Source organism: Cavia porcellus, unplaced genomic scaffold (genome assembly GCF_034190915.1).
Source record: "Cavia porcellus strain 051 isolate PalLab524CR breed Dunkin Hartley unplaced genomic scaffold, mCavPor4.1 scaffold_15, whole genome shotgun sequence".
Classification (NCBI taxonomy): domain Eukaryota; kingdom Metazoa; phylum Chordata; class Mammalia; order Rodentia; family Caviidae; genus Cavia; species Cavia porcellus.
In genome coordinates, this window is record NW_026947498.1 from 58286272 (window position 1) to 58305720 (window position 19449).

At 38.4% G+C, this 19449-nt stretch overlaps 1 protein-coding gene across 1 annotated transcript in view; it reads left to right on the plus strand.

Moving 5' to 3' along the window:
• Tmprss7 (transmembrane serine protease 7) overlaps positions 1-19449 on the plus strand; it is a 47546-nt gene that overhangs the window by 22253 nt on the left and 5844 nt on the right. Inside the window, exons 10-15 of the mRNA XM_003469201.3 lie at positions 4835-4941; positions 13576-13712; positions 15270-15377; positions 16266-16376; positions 17154-17270; positions 18127-18298. Of these exons, the coding sequence (XP_003469249.1) occupies positions 4835-4941; positions 13576-13712; positions 15270-15377; positions 16266-16376; positions 17154-17270; positions 18127-18298 (752 nt within the window). The remainder of the gene's footprint in view (positions 1-4834; positions 4942-13575; positions 13713-15269; positions 15378-16265; positions 16377-17153; positions 17271-18126; positions 18299-19449) is intronic.

The window sequence follows — 19449 nt, forward strand, 5'->3', positions numbered from 1 at the left end:
ATTATCTAAAATAGGATGGTCAAAGAAAGCTTCACTGACAAGAGAACCTTACAGAGATATCAGAGAAAGATGAGGGAACTAACTCTGTAGAGCTGTAGGATAAGAATTCGGAAGCAAATGAAGCAGGTGGAGAAAGGCTTCTCAGGCAGGAAGTGCTAGATGCAAATATTACTATTTGTGTGCAGTCAAGCCAGTTAAATAGCTTAAATAATTTCATGACTCTCTCCAAATTTATATTTTGTGTCAATGTCCCGATGACATATAGTCTTAAATTATTTGTTAGTCTCACGAACATTTCCAAAATAATTAGAAGAGAAAAATGCTAGCATCTTTTTCACTGCCAGATTTTCAAGTGTTACGGTTTCAGGCGATCAGTGAGTCTGAGGGTAGGGGTGAGATCTGAAGAAAAAGGAGATGAAATGGAGAGTTGGAAAGGAAGGAGGAAAAACATCGAATCTCTGTCTCTTCAATATTTCCACAAAGCAGACTTGTCTTCCCGGGTTAGTATAACAGCCAGAACAAGAGTGGTGCCCTCTCAAAAGCTCTGTCAAATGCCCGAAAGTCTTCTGATGTAAAATAAATATCGATTCTATGGTAAGCCATAGAAAATTAAAATTCCTGGACCTTGTTGCTAGGATTTTTAATCAGAGCATAAACAGGAATATCAAAGCACGTTCTGCATTGCTAGGGGTAAAGGGCTGCAAATGGTGACAGCACAGTTTTGCAGAGAACAGGGCATGCCCACCTCCTGTGGAGGTTAAATAAATAAAATCACACTGCTTTGTAGATAAATTAGACCTCCAGCCTTTTTCTGGGTTTCTGAAGGTGTTCATCTTCCTGGTGCTTCCTAATAATCACTTAGCTAAACACTTACCTCCCTTTCCTCCACCTTCTTTGTTTTCTAGTAGATTTTGTTACAGAAACCTCGAAGAACAGACTGCAGGGCGTTGTCTTGCCTTATCACAGATGTCCTAGACCTCAGTCACTCAGTTTAGCTCCATCACCAGACGCTGGTGCCCTGGAAGTCACTTCCTCCTGTCACTTAGGGAAGCAGTGCACACAGGAGGAAGCCCCTATCTCTGCTTCTGTAAAGGGAATATGCAGGTCCCCTTTCCACAGAAACTTGCAGCACTCACATGACAAGGGCTTTGGGGTTGTGTATACCCAACCACCGGCAATGCAGGGGTAACTTTAGGACAAAATGTTGCCATCACGGACTAGGGAAACAATTTCATAGCACAGGTTCAGATTAGAACTCCTTTCTTTAAAGTTTTAAGTTACCAAGGCTTGTTGAAAGTTACTAATCCTTCTTTTCCTCTCTTTTGTACAATGACTATTACACATTTTGGGTTTCATTGCTCCCATGGTTCTTATTGCTTTTTTGGAAGAGAGTAAAACCAAATGTGACATAACAGAACAGAATCGGTCAAGTCAAAAGGGTGGACATAATAGATAATATAAAAACATAATACAAGGTGATCAACAATGGTTACCATAATGCCTCCCGCTATTTCTAATAGAATTGCCTATATCATTAGTTGTAATACAATTGAACAAAACAGTAAAGAATAAAACCGACAAAACCAAAACATTGGAGACATTGTAGGTCTTCAAAAGTAAATAAAAGTCAACGAGAATGGGCGTTATACTATATAACTGCATGCATATTTAAGTGTATAAGATAGAAAATGATATCACAGAGTTTTATTGGATCATTGAACAGAACTGTTTGCAGTATCATTGTTGGAATGTCCACTCTACAAGCTTTAATTTTGTGACTTGAACAATTATTTCTAAGGTGGCAATATGTAATCCATTAACTAGTGATTTCCTACTGCGCATTTTTTTCTTCTGTAAATCTGTATAACTTGTAAAAAAAAAAAAAAAGAAAGTTACTAACCCAAAAGCAGACGGTGGAGAATGGACGGAAACTGAGACTACAGAACTTATAAGGAAATAACAAATTTGTTTTTGTTCACTTGTCAAAACAGCTTGTTGTGCACTGTGGAACTGTATCTTTCCATTCATTTTGTCAAGCAGGTTAGTGTTTGTAGTGTCTTTCAGACAATCTATGCACATGTAGAAATGTGTGAGACTCTGTCAGTAAAGGTAGTGTTATTTCCTTTCATTAAACAGAACTTTAAGATTGAGGAGTGGTCATGCATAAACATCCACTTTATTTGGAAGCAATAGAACATAGCGTAAACACCAAAGCAAGCTTTTCGGTAGAGAATTGCAGTGAAAGATGTTCTTACACTAAAGCTTTTGGGCTTCTTGGCACAAGTTTTTACTATGTAGTCCAGGCTGGCCTGGAACTCATGATCCTCCTGTGTCAGCCTCTGGAGTGCTGGCATTACAGATGTGCATCACTGCAGCCATCTGCACACTGTAAATTGTATCTTTGTTGCTTGAGATACTGTCTTTCAGTTTGTGTCTTCTATATGTGAAGAAATAATCCAATGAAAAGCCTGAGAAAAGATTGATCTGTGTTCTCATTGGCTCTGGGCTTTCATTCAACACAAGATCTTCCTGGTCCTCTTAGGAGGAATCTTGCACGTCAGTTTCCAAGCAGCATGGTGATTGAGGGGAAAGTGGCCTGTAGAGAAAGGCAAGACTGCTTTGAACCTCTCATCTGCATTTCCTTATGTTGAGAAAGTTGCTTATTTTCAATTAGTTATGGCATTGCCTTTATACAATGAGATTCAGGCTACTTGTCTAACAGGGTGGTCACGATGTTTAAATGAGAAATATAAAGTATTTGATTCATTCCCTCTCAAAGGTAGGTAGCGAAGGGTGAGTGTCTATATTTAAGTGTTACACACATGCACATGCACACACGTGCATCCCACAGGAAAGCATAACACAAAAAATAGTTACGTAATTACAAACAAACATCTCTCATACTGGTTAAAGTCAGTGAGTGAAATTCATCTAAATAAAATGGCGGTAGGGCTGAATTAGAGTATTGCCTAAAACTTAACTTTATGCTATTTTCAAAAGACAAAATAAACTAAAAAAGTAATTTAATGAAGCTGAACCAAAAGGATAGGCAAATAAGAATGAAAAGAAAGCAATGTTCATAATCTTAGTGCCAGGCAGCACACAAACCAGGGAAACTACGTTTCTGATTTGAAAGTGACAGAAGACAGGAGGCCTGTCATGATGAAAAGGGTGGACTGCAAGATCTAATTGTGACCACTATTTATGCATCAAATGACAGAGCATTAATACTCATAAAGGGAAAACCACAGGATGTACAAAGGGAAGTGGACAATGGTTAAATAGATTTTGATCCCCTTCTCTTGATCTTACTTGGTTCATGCTAGAGATAGGGACACTAAATGAGTTTGACATTAACTGTACCAATGACTTTAGCATAATCAGAGAATACTCCCATGTTCACGTGGCCATGAAACATTCATAAATTTAATCAAAACATGTCTGTAATTCCAGCGCTTGGGAGATTGAGGCAGGAGTATCACTGTGAATGTGAGGCCAGCCTGGACTACATAGTGAGTTCAAAGGCAGCCTGAGCTGCGTAACGAAACCCTATCTCAAAAAGACAGAATAAAAAATGTTCGAATATTCTGGTGCAATAGAGAAGCTCAAGTACAAAACGAACAGGTTTATTGAGTTGAGCACCTGGGAAGGAGACACAACCCATGGCGGCTGGGCTGTCTCCTTCAACTGGAATATGGGGTATGGGACATATGTAACCTTTGACTGGGGGGGTGCTTAGGGTGGGCATTGATGACCCACGAGGAGCTGATTGGAATTTATTTCTCAAGCACTGGGAAAGGAAAAAGGAAGTTGTAATAGGGGAAAGAGGAAGTAACCTCAGGGTAATATCCCCGATTTGGCCTTCCACCGCCATCATGTCCTGTAATTTATTCTAGGGCAACACTCTTTCAAAAATCTTTATTTTTTGGTTTTCTTTTATAGAAAAGAAAAAAAGTTTCAAAACAAAATAATAGGATAGTAACAATAATTATTCTATCACCTATTGTTACTTTCAAAGTTGTTACTCAGAGTACAACATACAAGCATGAAAAATTGTTCAAACAGTGTTAGCACAAACTTTGCAATGAGTTAGGAAAAACTAGTAGTATAATTATCTTTTATTTATTTATATTTTATTTAAAAGCTCTTTAATGAATTCAAAAACCAAAAGCAATATAAACCAAATTCTTTTATTGAGTTAAAATGAAACTAGAAAGTTTTGAAAATGTGTGAGACCAAATTCAACTCTTTGGAGATGTAAAAACTCTCTTGGGTGAAAGTATAAATAAAAACTAAAACTTTAGTGTTAGCAGACATAGTGTGTGTGTACATCCCACAGTTCAATAAACACATTAGACCCACAGTGTTTGTGTGCTGGTTGTACACACGGACAGCTGGACCTCTTCTGAGAAGACCAGCAGTGACTCAGTAATAGATTATAGGAACAACTATGTTTAGCACGGAAAGAATGATAATTCACTTCTCCTTTATCCGAAGAATCTGAATGATACTTTAAAAAGCCAAGTCATTATTTTTTTTATCAACGAACGAAATATTTGTACTTATTAATGTTTGCAAATCAAGCTCATCTAGCAGGAGAAAAGTGACACCCAGAGACACTGAGATATGCCTCCACTCCCCAACTCTACCTAGGTCCAGTGGCCCCTCCCCAATGCCTGCTGTCCACTCATTCTCCATCCTGATCTCCTCCTACCCTGGTTTGCGCAGGGGAACTGGTCTGCACCACCACAGGCCTCAGGTGGACAGGAGTAAAATACCTTTAGAACAACAAGCAAGGAAAGCAATTTTCTGACTTCAAGTTTGCTTTTCACAGACTCCCCTGTCAAGTCTTGGAATAGCACTGAAATTCCACAACTATTCAATAACCAGGAAGAGCGCAAAAGGCTGTGAGCACGGATGGTGGGAAATCAACGAGCACATGTAAGTGATTTTCATTGTGAGGACTCTGATGGGAAGTACACATCCTCATCTCCTAGCCCCAGCATGCATGCTGCTGTTTACCCAGAGGGAAACTGAGGGACAGAATAGTTAAAGAACCTACAAAAAGGCCCTCGCCTCCTGAGAAATGAAGACAGGCTTTTAATCTTAGGGCTTCTTCCTAACTCTGCTTGATAACCAATATGTATCTTCTACATGTCATAAAAGCATTCAATAGATAAAATTTTCAGCATACTAGAGCCATAGGGAAAATAAAACAGGAATCACGGTATAAGAGTTTGAGGCCATTAGACAGTCTTGTGTGCTAGGAGAGCCTCGATTGGCCAGCTTGGATTCTAAGGCTGAGAAATGAGTTGGAGCTGATCAGAAAGAAATTCAGGAGATCTGGTTTCTTGGGCTTCCTGAATCAACCTAGTAAGTCCTCATTCTAAATGTGCCCCTTAAATTTTGTTTCTTTCTAAAACTTTAATACATATTCAGTAGGCATTCAGCTATATCAGTATTCAAAGACACTGAATGCTCTGTTTTAACAGCAAAGTAGCTTCTTAGTTCATTTTCTGAGAAGAATCCTGTAATATTAAAGGAGTTGCCTGCTAATTCTTTTCCCATTGTTATTGTGTGAAGGAAGTCTTCCCTTTTGAAGTGCTTTTCGTGAATTTTCTTTGATTTCCTTCAGACAGGCTATCTGTAAAATCGCCACTGGTTCTGTATTCATGGAATAGGTCATGTCATATTTGAAAGCATTCTTGGACCTATTATTAAAATGTAGCCTGTACTCTTTTGGGGAGCACAAAGGCCCATATTGTAGGAGGCAGAATTCTAGCCATTCATAGCTGTAGTAAATAGAATAAATTACTTAACTTCTTTTCAACTTGTAAGATAAAGTAATAATTTTGTCTAACAGAGTTTGCTAAAAACATCCAATGAACTAATGCATTCTATGCATAAAAATATTAGCTACTAATATAAGTAAAAAGACTACTTTGTAAATGGCATTGATGGGCAGACACTCTAGTATGTGTCCTTAAAGGCACTATGTTTTGGTACTTCATCAAAATAGAGACCCAGGACACAAATCTTCCATGAAACATTAAGCCAATGACAGAAGGTGCTTGGAAAAGGAGAGATTTTTTCCCCCCTAAAAAACAACCACCACCAGGATGTGTTGCTTCACCTAGCAGGTTTCATCCCAAGCAATACCAGGAAAGAAAACACTCTGCCCCTCACTTTCCCTGAAGAACCAGTTTTTTAGGCTGGTTGAATTTTTTTTTTTAATTTTAAAGAGAAAAAAACAAGAAAAATCACACTAAAAATTTCAAAGCAAGGGCAGGGGATATAGCTCAATGGCACAACACTTGCTTGGCAAATGTGAGGTCATGAGTTCAATTCCTGGTACCCCCCCCCAAATTAAAACAAGATAATAGAAGAATAACAATGGTTGACACATTGTGTATTGTTATTTTCCAAGTATAGCTCAGAGTATGAGCTATAGGAACCAAAAATAGATTGAACAGTATAAGCACAAATCTTTCTTTTCAATGAACTAATAGAAATTAGTAGTATAATTATTTTAATGAGCTTGTATATTTATATACATGTATTTTTTTCTTTTTCACTTCCTTCTTTTCTCCTTTCTCATCCCAATTTTTTCTTCCTTTTGAATAGTCTCTTCCCATTTCACCACATCTGTTGTACATTTTGAATCTTATTACTCTTTCAGATTTTACACTATAGAGACAATATGGGGTTTACACATGTGAGGCTGATTTATTTCATTTAGGAGTATGATCTCAGTATTGTATTATTCAATTGCCTATAAAAGTCTCAAGTTTATGCTTCTTTATGGCTGAGTAATACTCCATTGTTAAAAAGACCACATCATTTTTATCTTTTCCTTGGTTGATGGACATTTGAGTTGTTTCCAATATCTACCTATTATAAATTGTGCTGCTATAAACAAGGATGCACATAAATTGTTCTGGTATGGTGATTTTAATTCTTCTGGGAAAATACTCTCAAGGGCAATAGCCTAAGGGCAATAGCAATGGGATCTCCAATTCTAGTTTTTTGAGGAATCCCTTGATTTCCACAGTGGATGCACCAGTCTACACTCCCACCAACAGTGGAGAAGGGTTCCTTTTTCCCTGCAGCCACAAGAGCATTTGTTAATGGTTGATTAATCTGTTTCATTTTAATTTGCATCTCTCCCATGATCAATAATGTTGAACATTTTTTCATATATTTATTAGTCATTTGTATTTCTTCATCTGAGAAGTTCATCTCAGATGCCCATTTTTGGATTGAGTCTTTAACTTTCGGGGCCTGATATTTATCAATTCTTTATATGTTCCAGGTATAAATCCTTTGTCTGAGGGACAGTTGGCTAAGATTTTTTCCTACTCTATGATTTGTGTTTTCCCTCTGTTGGTGATTTATTTATTTAGTTAGTTAGTTTTGATGTAGAAATGTTTTTCAGTAAAATGAGATCCTGGTTGTTGATCATTTGAAGTGTTTCCCGTGCAGTCTGGGTTTTATTCATGAACTCTCAGTTTATATCTATATCTTTAAAATTTATACCTACTTTCTCTTCTAGTAAATTTAGTGTTTCTGTGTCAATATTTAGTTCTTTGATCCATTTGACTTTAGTTTAATCTGTGGTGATAAACCTCCTGCTTTGCCTTTGTTGCCCAGAATTGCTTTTGCTATTCTAAATCTCTTCTGGTTCCAAATGAATTTTTAGGACTGTTTTCTTTTTCTGTGAGGTATGCTAACGGATTTGTGTTTTTTTGTTGTTTTTGGTTTTTTAGTATCAGGAATCAAACAGAGGCTTTCATGCTTGCCAGGCAGGCTCTGTGGCTAATGATATTTTGATTGGAATTGCATTAAATCTGTATAAAAGTTTTGGGAGTATGTCCATTTTCACAATGTTGATTCTGTCTATCCATGAGCAAGTAATATCTTTCCATTTTCTAATATAATCTTCAATCTCCTTTTCCAGAGTACTGTAATTTTTTACTTCCTTGGTAGATAGATTCTTAAGTATTCCATTTTTTGGATGCTATTGTAAAGGGTGTGGTTTCCTTAATTTGTCTCTCAGTGAGTTTATTGTTTGTGTACAGAAATGCTATTGATTTTTGAGTGTTGACTTTGTATCCAGCTATGCTACTGAATTTCGTTATTAAATCTAGAAGTGTTTTGATAAAGTTTTTAAAATCTTCTATATAGAGTATCATGTCATTTGTGAGCAATGATAATTTAACTTTTTCCTTTCCTATTCTTGTTCCTTTTATTTCTCACTCTTGTCTAATTGCTCTGGCTTGTGTTTGCAGACTGTATTGAATAGGAGTGGTGATAGTGAATGTCCATGTCTTGTTCCTGATTTTAGAGTGAAGTTTTCAGTTTTTGTGCATTTAGTATTATGTTGGCCATTGATTTGTCATAAATGGTTTTTATCAGATTGAGGTAAAAAATCTATTCTAACTTTCTGTAGGTTTTTTTTTTATCATGAATGAGTGTTGGACTTTGTCAAAAGATTTTTCTGCATCTATTGAGATGATCATGTGATTTTTGCCTTTGGCACTATTCATATGGTGTATTACGTTTATTGATTTGTATATGTTGAACCATTCCTGAGGATTTGTGTGTCTGTGTTCATTAGGGTATTGGCCTGTAATTCTCTGTTGTGTTTGGTTTTGGTGTCAGGGTGATACTTGCCTCCAGGAATGAGTTAGAGCATATTGTTTGCCTTTCAGTTCCATCAAAGAATTTGAATAATATTTGTATTAAATCTTCTCTAAATTTCTTGTAGAATTCAGCAGTGCATCCATCAGGGCCTGGTTTTCCTTTGTTATTAAGTTTTTAGATATGTTTTCAATTTTATTACAGATATCTGTCATTTCTTTGCTGATTTTTAAAAATCTAGTTGATCTATCTCTTTGTAACAGTGGTGTACTAAGGTTCCCTGTTGCAACTGTGTTGTTGTTTATGTGAATTTTCATGTCTATTAATATTCATCTTATATAGTTGGGTGCTCCTGTATTTGGTGCATACATATTTGTGATTGTTATCTCTTCCTCTTGAAGTTTTCCCCTAATATGCATATAGTGACCTTCTTTATCTCTTTTGATCATTCTTTGTTTGAAGTTCACACTGTCTGCAAACAGGATAGCTACTCCTGCTTTTGTCTGGGTTCCTATTGAATAGAAATTGTTTTTCATCCTTTAATTTTCCATGTATGAGTTTCTTTTTGAGTTAAATGTGTTTCATATGCAACATATTGTTGGATCTGTTTCTTGATCCATTCTGGAAATCTGTTTCTTTCTTTTTTAAAAAATCTGTTTCTTTTGACTGGTGAATTGAGACCATTTACATTGATGGTTGCAACTGAGATGCATTGGCTCACCTTTGTCATGCTGTTTTCCTGGTGTTGGTTCCCTTCTTTTCTCCTTTGTTTACTTGAATGTCCTGCCTGGTGGTTTCTTTCTGTTGTTTTTGGAACTGTAGTCACTTTTATTTCTTTCTTGAGATCTTTTAGTATTCTTTGTAGTGTTAATTTGGTGGTTTTGAATTTCTTTGTTCTTTGTCATGGGGGTATCTTATTTCTCCACTAATTTTGAAAGATAGTTTTACAAGATGCATCAATCTAAGTTGGAAGTTGTTTTCTTTCAGGACTTGGAATATTTTGCTTCAAGCTCTTCTTGACTTGAGTGTTTGTGTTAAGAAGTCTTCCATGAAGGGCTTTCTCTTTCTTCTAACAGCTTTTAATATTCTGTCCTTGTGTCCAATTTCTGGAATCTTGATTATTGTATGTCTCGATATAGTTTTATTTTGATCATGGCTGTTTGGGGTTCTGTATGCTTCATTTATTTGTATATTAAATTCTTTATCCATACTCAAGAAATTTTCTGCATTTTTTTCTGTGAAGTTTTTTTTAATGGTATTTAAGCTGTCTCCATTTTCTTCAGTCAATCTTATGGTATTCTTATTTGCTTCTTCTCGTAGCTACTGTTGGATTCATTTTTTATGGTCTCTTGCTATTTTTATGATATCTCTCTTTTCATGATCACTAGTTACAATTCTGTCTTTAAGCCCTGATATTCTATGCTCATCTTCATTCAGTTTGCTACATATACTTTCTTGAATTTCTATTTGAATCTCTTTCATGGATTCTATTTCTTTCCTCTGTTGGGCATTTTTTGTTTCCAACATTTTCCTAAACTCCTCTATTCTTTTATTTGTGTCTACTCTAATATCTTTGATTTCTCTTGGTACCCAAGAGTTTATTTTCTCTCTAGCCTCTTCCACCTGTTTTTTCACTTCTATTTCTATCATTTCATAAATTTCCAGTGTTTGACTTCCAATTTCATCTGTCTCACTGTGCTCTAAGCTTGGGGTTCTGGGGTTACATTTTGCTTCTGTGTGATGTGATTTTCTATTTTATTTTGTTTTCTATGTTGATGTTTGCCAATTTCTTTTGATAGATAGCTTTTATTACTAGTATTGAGGCTTCCCTTGGAGATCTTCAGGGATGTCCTCTAGATGTAGGTCATTTTTACAGCTATCCCAAGAACCTGCCTTCCCAATTTGTAAAGGATGCAAATTTATGATTAGGTTCAGCACTAAGTCCTTTAATATTGGACTGCAGTGATGATTATGACTCCACGCAATCACAGTGTTAGCATACAAGGGAGAAAACCTGATTATAACATGCATGCCATCCTGGCTAAAGTAGTACAGTTAGTGATAATAATAGTTTCAAGTAGTTTAACTATTGACAAACTATGATAACCATTAATCTACTACCTCCAACTGCAGGATCAAACTCTAAAGTTATATAACAAAACCAAACATATACCATAAATTTGTATGCAATTATTGTCCCCTGAGTGGAATGCTTTTACCCTATTACAGGGGTCAGAAGGGGTTAAAATGGGTAAGGGACAGGATTACATGACAGATGAGATCAAATATAGTAGAATTAAGGCTGGAGGTACCCAGGTTTTGGAAAACTGGAGGACACAGAAAGGATAGTATGACATAGACTGTGAAGGAGTAATCAGAGAGGAAAAGAGTAATGTTTGCCTACTTGAAAGTTTAAATTCAAGAGGTAGTTGAGGAAGGAGAGTGAGAATCAGTAGAAGAAAATAAAACAGAAGGTAAGAAAGCTAAACAGTGAAAAAAGAAGGAAGAAAGAATAATGAAAAAGGAAAGAAAAGGAGATCAGAAAAACTAACCACAAAATACTAAACAAAACAAAACAAAATACAGCCAGAAATGAAAGAGATAGCCATTCTGACTAACAAGGGAGAATATGAATAGCAAAATGCTCCTGGTGTTTACACTTCTGTGACAGTGTCCAAGTCAGATCCCAGGAACGAGCTTGCTGTGTGCTCCAGCCGGGTCTGGGAACTGTGCTGAGGACTGTGCTGGGGATGGAGCTGATCGTGGCTTCTGGACGTGGGGAGTGTTACTGGTCTTCCATTGGCGGTGTTCTCCAGAGCCACCTGCTGGCTCCTGGCTGCTGCTTCACACACTTCCAAGTCGCTGGGTTGCTTCACCCACACCTGCAGGCCCAGTCTTGTATTTGGTAATGGTCTGGTGGCCCTGGGGCTGGTTAAAATTTTATCAGCCTGGTTGATTGGATGCTGATTGTTCCCGTAGGATTTAAAATGCCAAGCTCTTCTCTTGTCAGTCCTTTCTAAACGTTGCAGTGGGAAGGAAGCCTAAAGCTCTCTCACAGAATAGGCGGAAAGGTGTGTGTGCTCAGCCCCAAGGAGATAATAGCCTTTTTATAACTTCAGTAGAGCAAAACCTGAAAAGAAGGGCTTTTGACAAGCTAGAAAGTGCCAGAGGGTTTTTTTTTTTAAATTTTAATTTTTATTAATCTGTGTTTGCAGTTCCTAATGATTGCATTCATCCTGGGGAGTTGGGACATGTACATAACACATTCTCTTCCCCTTTCCCCATTTTTTGGTCTCCTTCCCAAAAAAGTGCCATAGACAGCCAGCTGCATGCCTGTAATCCCAGCACTTGGGAGGCTGAGGCAAGAGGATCCTTGCATGAGCTACATAGTGAGCTCAAGGTCAGCCTGAACTGCATAGCGACACCCTGTCTCAAAAAGACAAAAACACACAAATAAATAAATAAATAATGTGCACGAGTGTAGTGTTAGGTTAACTTGTGTCCAAATCCTGGTTCTACTTGCTTCCATTTGAACTTTAAAAAGTTGCGTCCCTTCTTTACACCTCACTTTCCTTACTTGTTATATGTCTATGGTCATAAATTGACGTTGGCTGGGTTTTGCAATCTCTCCCTTTTCTATACTTTCTACAAGCCACTGTTACATCCTATTGTATAATATCCCCCTTTACACTCTAACCTAAATATGGGTGAAAAGATTCTTTTCTTGATTTTCCTTGTCGTGCGCCAGCGGGGCTCATCTTTGCAAGAAAATACAAAATGTTAATGGAATGGGGACAAACCATTGTGAGATACAGATGACAGAATCTTCATGTCTTCAGAGTGTAGGAACCTGAGACCATGATGACCAGCTAGAGAAGAATAGCGTCCAAAGCTTGCCTTGCCTCTGTAGCCTCTGTCTCCCACTTGGCCAAGTGGCCACCTGCTGCTGTCATATTCTCTATCCCAGGAGCTGGCCAACCAGCCCTTCACTCTCAGAATTTTGGTCAGTTGCAAAACTTCCTGAATTTCATGTAAATGCTTCCCTCTTTCTAGGCTTATAATCATAGGCTACCTGTACTCCTAAACACCAGTATCTAATCTATGGTACATATGTGGTCTTCAGGTGCTCTGGGAATCGAGTGACTGGTATTTATAGGTTCTACGAAGAATGTTACCCTTAGCTTTATATTTGCTCTCTGTTTCCCGTGGAGACATTGCTAGTTTCACCCTGGGAAATGCCTTGCCCATTTGGGCTGATGGATAGACTATCTTATGAGCCTGCAGCAGAATATAATTTGCACTCCATTTAACTATAGGGCTCACATAGTGAGAATTATTTACCAGAGGGACATTTTCTAAAAAGAATAATGGAAACTCTGCTGGCATCAGATGATGAGATGTAAGAGGAAAAAAATCAGAGTAGGCGGAGTATTACAGAGAGACAGTACTTCTTTCAAACTTTGCCAAAGACAAGTCCTGAATGCACATGAAATTTCAGTTTAGACTGAAATAATGCTGTTGTCTTTTGCTTCGAGTGTTGATGGGATTCTTAGCATATTTTCTGCCTATGCTCAAGAATTCCACTTTGCAAAGAGGTTTGTGAGCAGAAGTAGTCAATTCTTATTACTAGAATTTTTTATACTGAAAAAGAAGAGAGGAATGGAAGAATTCAATTGGTTATTCTGCTTATAGCTGTTGGGGAGGAAAACCACAAATAGATAGTACTTGATTGTACTGTAAACAGAGGAGAAAATTGGGGGATCAGGAGTTATTGGGTCATAGTTCCTTAGCACAGGATGGGTAAGTGCCATTACCTCTACTATAAGCATCCCTGTTCCTGGAATCTGGCTGACCAAAATTTTAGTGAATTCATTGTCAGTAGGAATGCAGTTGACAGACCCTCAAGATGCATGTCCTCGTTGCCTCTGTTCTTAGGTACTGTGGCTCTTACATGGATCATCAGACAATCTTCCGTGTGCCCAGCCCTCTGGTTCACGTTCAGCTCCAGTGCAGTTCAAGGCTTTCCGACCAGCCCCTTCTGGTGGAATACGGCAGCTACAACATCAGTCAACGTAAGCCTGTGATACGTTGCTTATAAAGCCCTAATAAGCAATAAAATGTAAGCCAGCATTAGAATGCTAAACCTTGAAAATACAAGGAATGAATATGACTTCATTTTTTGTTATTTCCTGCCACATATTTCTTAACAATGTAATACAACAATAATAAATATACATATAAAATTACATATTGCTTCTGTATTATGAATTGTAGAAAATAATTTAACTTTCGGACATTAGTGACTTCTAGTTGAAATGTAACTTCTTGCATCATTCCAAAAATACAGAATGAGACCATTTCCTGGTTCCTTTTTTTTTCAGTACTGGGGATTGAACTCACAACCTTGTGCCTGCCAGGCAGGTTCTTACTATATCCTTGGCCCTCCTTGTATTTCTTGCTAGCCATAATTTGGAAATATATTTACACCAGTGCTAAGTGAATCCAAGGCAAACAGTCTTGATTCTCTTTGGCTTATGATACACAAGGGAGCTGGTTAGCTGAGAGCTGGAATATCAGCCTTCAGAATGTTCAACTTGAAGTTGACTTTTAAACCACTAGAACAGTGTCCAGGAAGTAGTTAGCAGAACAGGAATGTCCCAGAAGAGTCACTAAAGTAAAAGAATGTGGATAATGACTTGTTTGAGAAAGTCTAGACATGTTTGCAAGGATGAAAAGTAACTGCTACTCACTATAAGAATGTGATTTGAGCGAAAGCTCCTTTGGGCCATGTCCTGCTCTGCCAGTCCCAAAATACCTATTTTGGACTCAGAATATTATACTCTGAATGCCAGAATATTTTAATTTCTGGCAAGGACACAGGGGTAGTGAGCTATCTTATTTCTAATTGTTCTTTCAAATTCTGTTTTTCAGCAGATCATCTATTAACTCCATTGCATGTCATTGAGGCAGCAGATGACCACTTATTTTGTACAAGGGACGGCAGGACCTATTACTTCTATAATATTCATCTATAAGTCTGGCATTAGTGATTTAGACCCAGGCAGGACATGGATTTTTGATGAAGAGCCTAATTTAGTGGAAAAGATGGGGGACAGTGAGATAGGAAACAGGAATCCAGGGCTTTCTATAAGGTCAGTGGTTACTAATATATTTTGGAGCACAGCTCACTTGAAAATATAATTAAAGGGTTATGAAATACTGTGTCTGATCACAGAGAATTCGAATGCATCAGAAGTCCATTTGTAATTGGCCTGGAAGCTATAACTGCACGCTAAGAATGCTGGCCTCTGGAGCTATCTTTCAGCTTTCATATGTTCTAGTCCAAGATAATGACAGAGATCAAGTCAGGGTTATGGAGAGAGTAGAAGTGTAATTGTGCCTGTTGGCTGGATACAGTGTTCCTTCAAAGCTTTGTGAGTTAAATCAGTTTTTTTCTTTGCTTACTTAGGTTTTTTTTTTTTCCTTTTAATTACCCAGAGTCTTGATGGGATGGAGAACTTGTGTAATTACTCGGGTTACTTTGCCAATTTCCTAACCACTAAACACTTTATTTTTTTGCTAATGTGGTCGGCTGGTTTTTAGGATTTTCTATTTTTTATTGTCCATAGCTTGTCCTCTTGAATCTTTCCGATGCTCCTCTGGTTTGTGCATCCCTCAGGCTCAGCGCTGTGATGGAGTGAATGACTGTTTTGATGAAAGTGATGAACTTTTCTGTGGTGAGTATTAAACCTTTTACTACTGACGTTCTTATGAATAAGTCTCAGGGTCATTGATTCTTTTTTTTTGAGTTAGTGTTGAGGCATCAGGTACAGGCCATGGAAACAGTGACCATGCTACTTCTCAGGGGAGCAATATTCTCCCATTATCCCTTGGCAGGAGTGAGAGTGGGTGCAAAATAAGTCACGAGGTACTCGTAAATAAATGGGCTTGAACAATGAAACTTGATTCCCTTAAAAAAACCTAGAAATTACAAAGAAATCATAACCTTCTAAAACATGCTTGTTAATATACTATGCCTATCACTTGTCCATGGAAATTAAATGAAATATTTCAAAGAAAAAACACGTGATGGGTTGACCCTGGTATTTACCACTTTGGGAAATGTGCCTCTCAGAGTAATTTTAAAGAGTTTTCTTACACAGGAAGGAAACTCATATGCATTAATTCATTCTAAAAACCTTTCATGATACCTACTGTTTGGTCAAAGGCTTGACATTCAGATGAATAAAACAAAAATGCCTATTTTAAGCATATTTCCACCTTTTTAGGAAGTTAAACAAGTTTAGCTTAGATAATAGCTTATGATATTTACTTTACTTAAAATAGATTATTTATAATGCATTTAACTGTAGTTAATCAAACCACCAAAGTTTAACGAATTTATGCAACAACAATGTAAGATATGACAAACCTAGGTACTAGGACTTACCCTGCAGTTTAAATACCTTCTTTTCCTCATGAAAGTGTCAGTTTCAAAGAAAATATGTTCTGTGTATTATTTATGATCCTAATGATTTACACCACTGGAAAAGCACTGCTGTCATGAGGGAGCACAGCGATGGGATGTCTCAGGCTCACGAACTTTCTGTCTTTTCCTGTTCCAGTGACCATCAAGCCTGCCTGTGATGTTGCCGTCTTCGGACAGCCAGGCCCGCTGGTCTGCGATGGTTTCAGGGACTGTGACAATGGCCAGGACGAGCACAACTGCACGCAGAGTGAGGAAGGGAGAGCCGCTGCTATTCCTTTAGAACGCTGCCCAATCATAATCCAAACACACCTGCTGGGTTAGGGCGATCACATTGTCTCAGTTTCCCCCAGAACTTTTCCAGTTTTATTATTGAAATTCCCTTGTCTTGGGAATCTCCTCAGTCCTGGGCAAAGTGAGGTGTTGGTTTGCCTAACTGGGGTGGAGTTAGGGGTGTGAGTGCTCCTGTGGGATCTCGGTGGGTTCTCACCGCTTGCTTGCTTTTAGCACTTCTGAGGTTGTAGGATACTGAAGACCCGATATACAGGACCTTAGCAGGGACCCTGAGGGACATCTATTCTAACCCTGTAGAAACACACACCTCCAAGTTTGTGGACAAATGCAGTATATTTTACAGCATTTGTCTATTTTTTTTCTTTTCTCTAATGATTTGCAACGATTGAGTATAGTACTGATTTTCACTCAAAAATTTTCTTAGCAAACAAAACAAGGTAATCGAGAGTCTGGCCTAAAACCACTGGTTGGGCCAATTCATTTACATCTCACCTTCAGAGGAAGGAAGGAGAGACAGTGGATGATTCTCAAGTGATAGATGTGCCTGCCTTTCAATGGCTCTGCTTAGCTGAAAGAAAATGTCACTACGAGGTCGCTGCATTTGGCTCTGCCAGTTTCTCCCAGAGCGTTAAGTAGCGATTCTGTGGCTAGCCCATCCTTTGCAGAATTCAGTGGCTTTCACTCAAATTTGTTTCTGGATTTAAAAAACCCTGCTTTTTAAGCTAATTTTAAGGCATCCCATGCACCAATAGAGCCTTTAAGTGTGACAATGACATATGCTTTAAGAAGCAAAATGCAAGATGCGATGGGATAGGGGATTGCCCAGAGGGAAGCGAGGAAGACAGCTGCAGTGAATAGAAATGTGTCCCCTTGGCTTCCTGTATTCCATCTTCATTGACCCGCTTTCCATTTTTAGTCTCTTTTTGACTTATTATTTCACCTCTCAGAAGTTGCCACTGACCCAGCAAGTAATGATAAATACTGGTGAACTGAGTGTGAAATTGTTTTTCAGAAATAAAAGCTCTAGATTTTTATTCCATCTTCTCCTTTGACAAAAAGCATTAGATGTGCATAAAGAGAGCAAGGAGGAAGTTCTTAAAATAACTCGTGAGAAAATCAATAGTGGGACTCATTGGATGATTGTCAGTTATTATTTATGTTATAAATAACTAGTTCTGGCTCTTTCCCAATAACTGATCTACCATATGGTCCTTTGGGTCATGTGACCTCTAATTTGCCATGTGACAACATGTTAGTTATATATATTTAGCAAGACTGTTTACATTGGAAAGTTATTATTCTGATAGCTAGTTTTTCTTAGTAAGTGTGTATTTGTCTTTGACTTAAAAATTCTTCCTCAAAGCTTTCTCTCAGATCAGCACAACTTCAAAGACATTTTTAAATTTGGTACATTTAGAATTTATCTCTTTCTTCCTACCTGGCAACCTCACTTCAGGCAGCTGTCCATGTCAGTCTGCCTGGTACCCAGGTCGCCCTGGGCCCACATGCGTTACAATATAGACACACCAAGTCAGGAGGGGAGGAGTAGGCTGTTGGTGCTGGTTTCAGTTACACCCATAGATCTCCTCTAGTCTAAATAAACAGGAGATTCGCGAGTCAGTTCCTAGTCCAGCTCTAAACCTGATCTAATGTCCAGTTTCCTTCCAAAGCTCCCTTTAAGTCACGTGACCCTTCCCCTCTTAAAGGCTGCAGCAGGAGTTCCTCTGCTCTGCACCGCATAGTGGGGGGCGCAGACTCCCCGGAGGGGGCTTGGCCATGGCAGGTCAGCCTCCACTTTGTCGGATCTGCCTACTGTGGTGCCTCGGTCATCTCCAGGGAGTGGCTTCTCTCTGCAGCCCACTGCTTCCATGGAAACAGGTAAGGCATGCCAGCCCTCACTCTCAAGTGGTGCACTCTAGCTGCAGACTGCTCCTGGGGTTGGCTGTGGGAAGCAGCTCTCTGATAGAACAGTCACCGCGTAGGGTTTCTGTTTGTTGGTGTAGTGGGGGGAGGAAGACAAGTGTGTGTCAGACATGTAAAAAAAAGTACTACTGATAAAGGTAAAAAGGATATGAAGCATCCAGAATGAGTAGACTTTTCTGAGGAAGTAAGGACAGGGCTTTCAAGTCAGAGGGACAAACCTGGGGGACCGTGTGGAGAATGTAGAGAAAGGTGGCACTGGAGGGCAATGGGGTAGTGCGGTCCCTACTTGATTAGAACCAGGGGTGTCTTGGGAAGGACCATTAGGGTTGGCATTGGTGGATCTCTGTCTACCTTTTCCAATGCCAATACTAAGGGATATACACTCTTCTGTCTAAGAGTGAAAGTTCAAAATTTAAACTTACTTGAAATCTATTGGATCTTGGGTACAAAAATACCTTTCACTTCCTTCTTTAAATTTTTAAAGTGAAGTGTTTCAAGGGAGTTATATAATTTGACTCTCTGCTTTTCTGGGAAATCGCAAGATTCAGGTTAATTACTGAAATCACTTCTGTCTTGTTCATTAGTCTTAAGAGCTGTGAAATTGCTCCAAAGAATACGTTGGCCTTAATACTCTTTTGTATCTCAGTGTCACTCATGAAATATTAGCTGAGCAGATCAGTGACCACAGTCCTAGACTCTGTCCTTACTTCCTTTAAAATTTTCCACATTCTTTTTGTGCTCAGTCTTCTCTGGCTGCTGTGTGGGTTGAGACTGAAGCCTCAGCTGGAGACCGAAAGTCCCTCTATGACTTGTGCAAGGCTGGGGTTAGAGTGGGGTCAAGATTAGAATTCTAAAAGCACTGATCATGAGGCTGGAGTGTGGAGTTCTTATAAATAGTCATATTTGAGCATGAAGAACAGTGAACTATAAGGATTCGTAGTTTTCAGGAAGAAATTTCATTGAATATCTGCTAAAACTTGCATTGCTAATCTATCATGGTACTCACGTCATTTGAATTTGGTAATGGGTTCCCAGATCACCACTTTACTGGCACTATTTCCCAAAAAAATGTCACTGTCAGCATGCATGGGAAGGATGTAACAAAT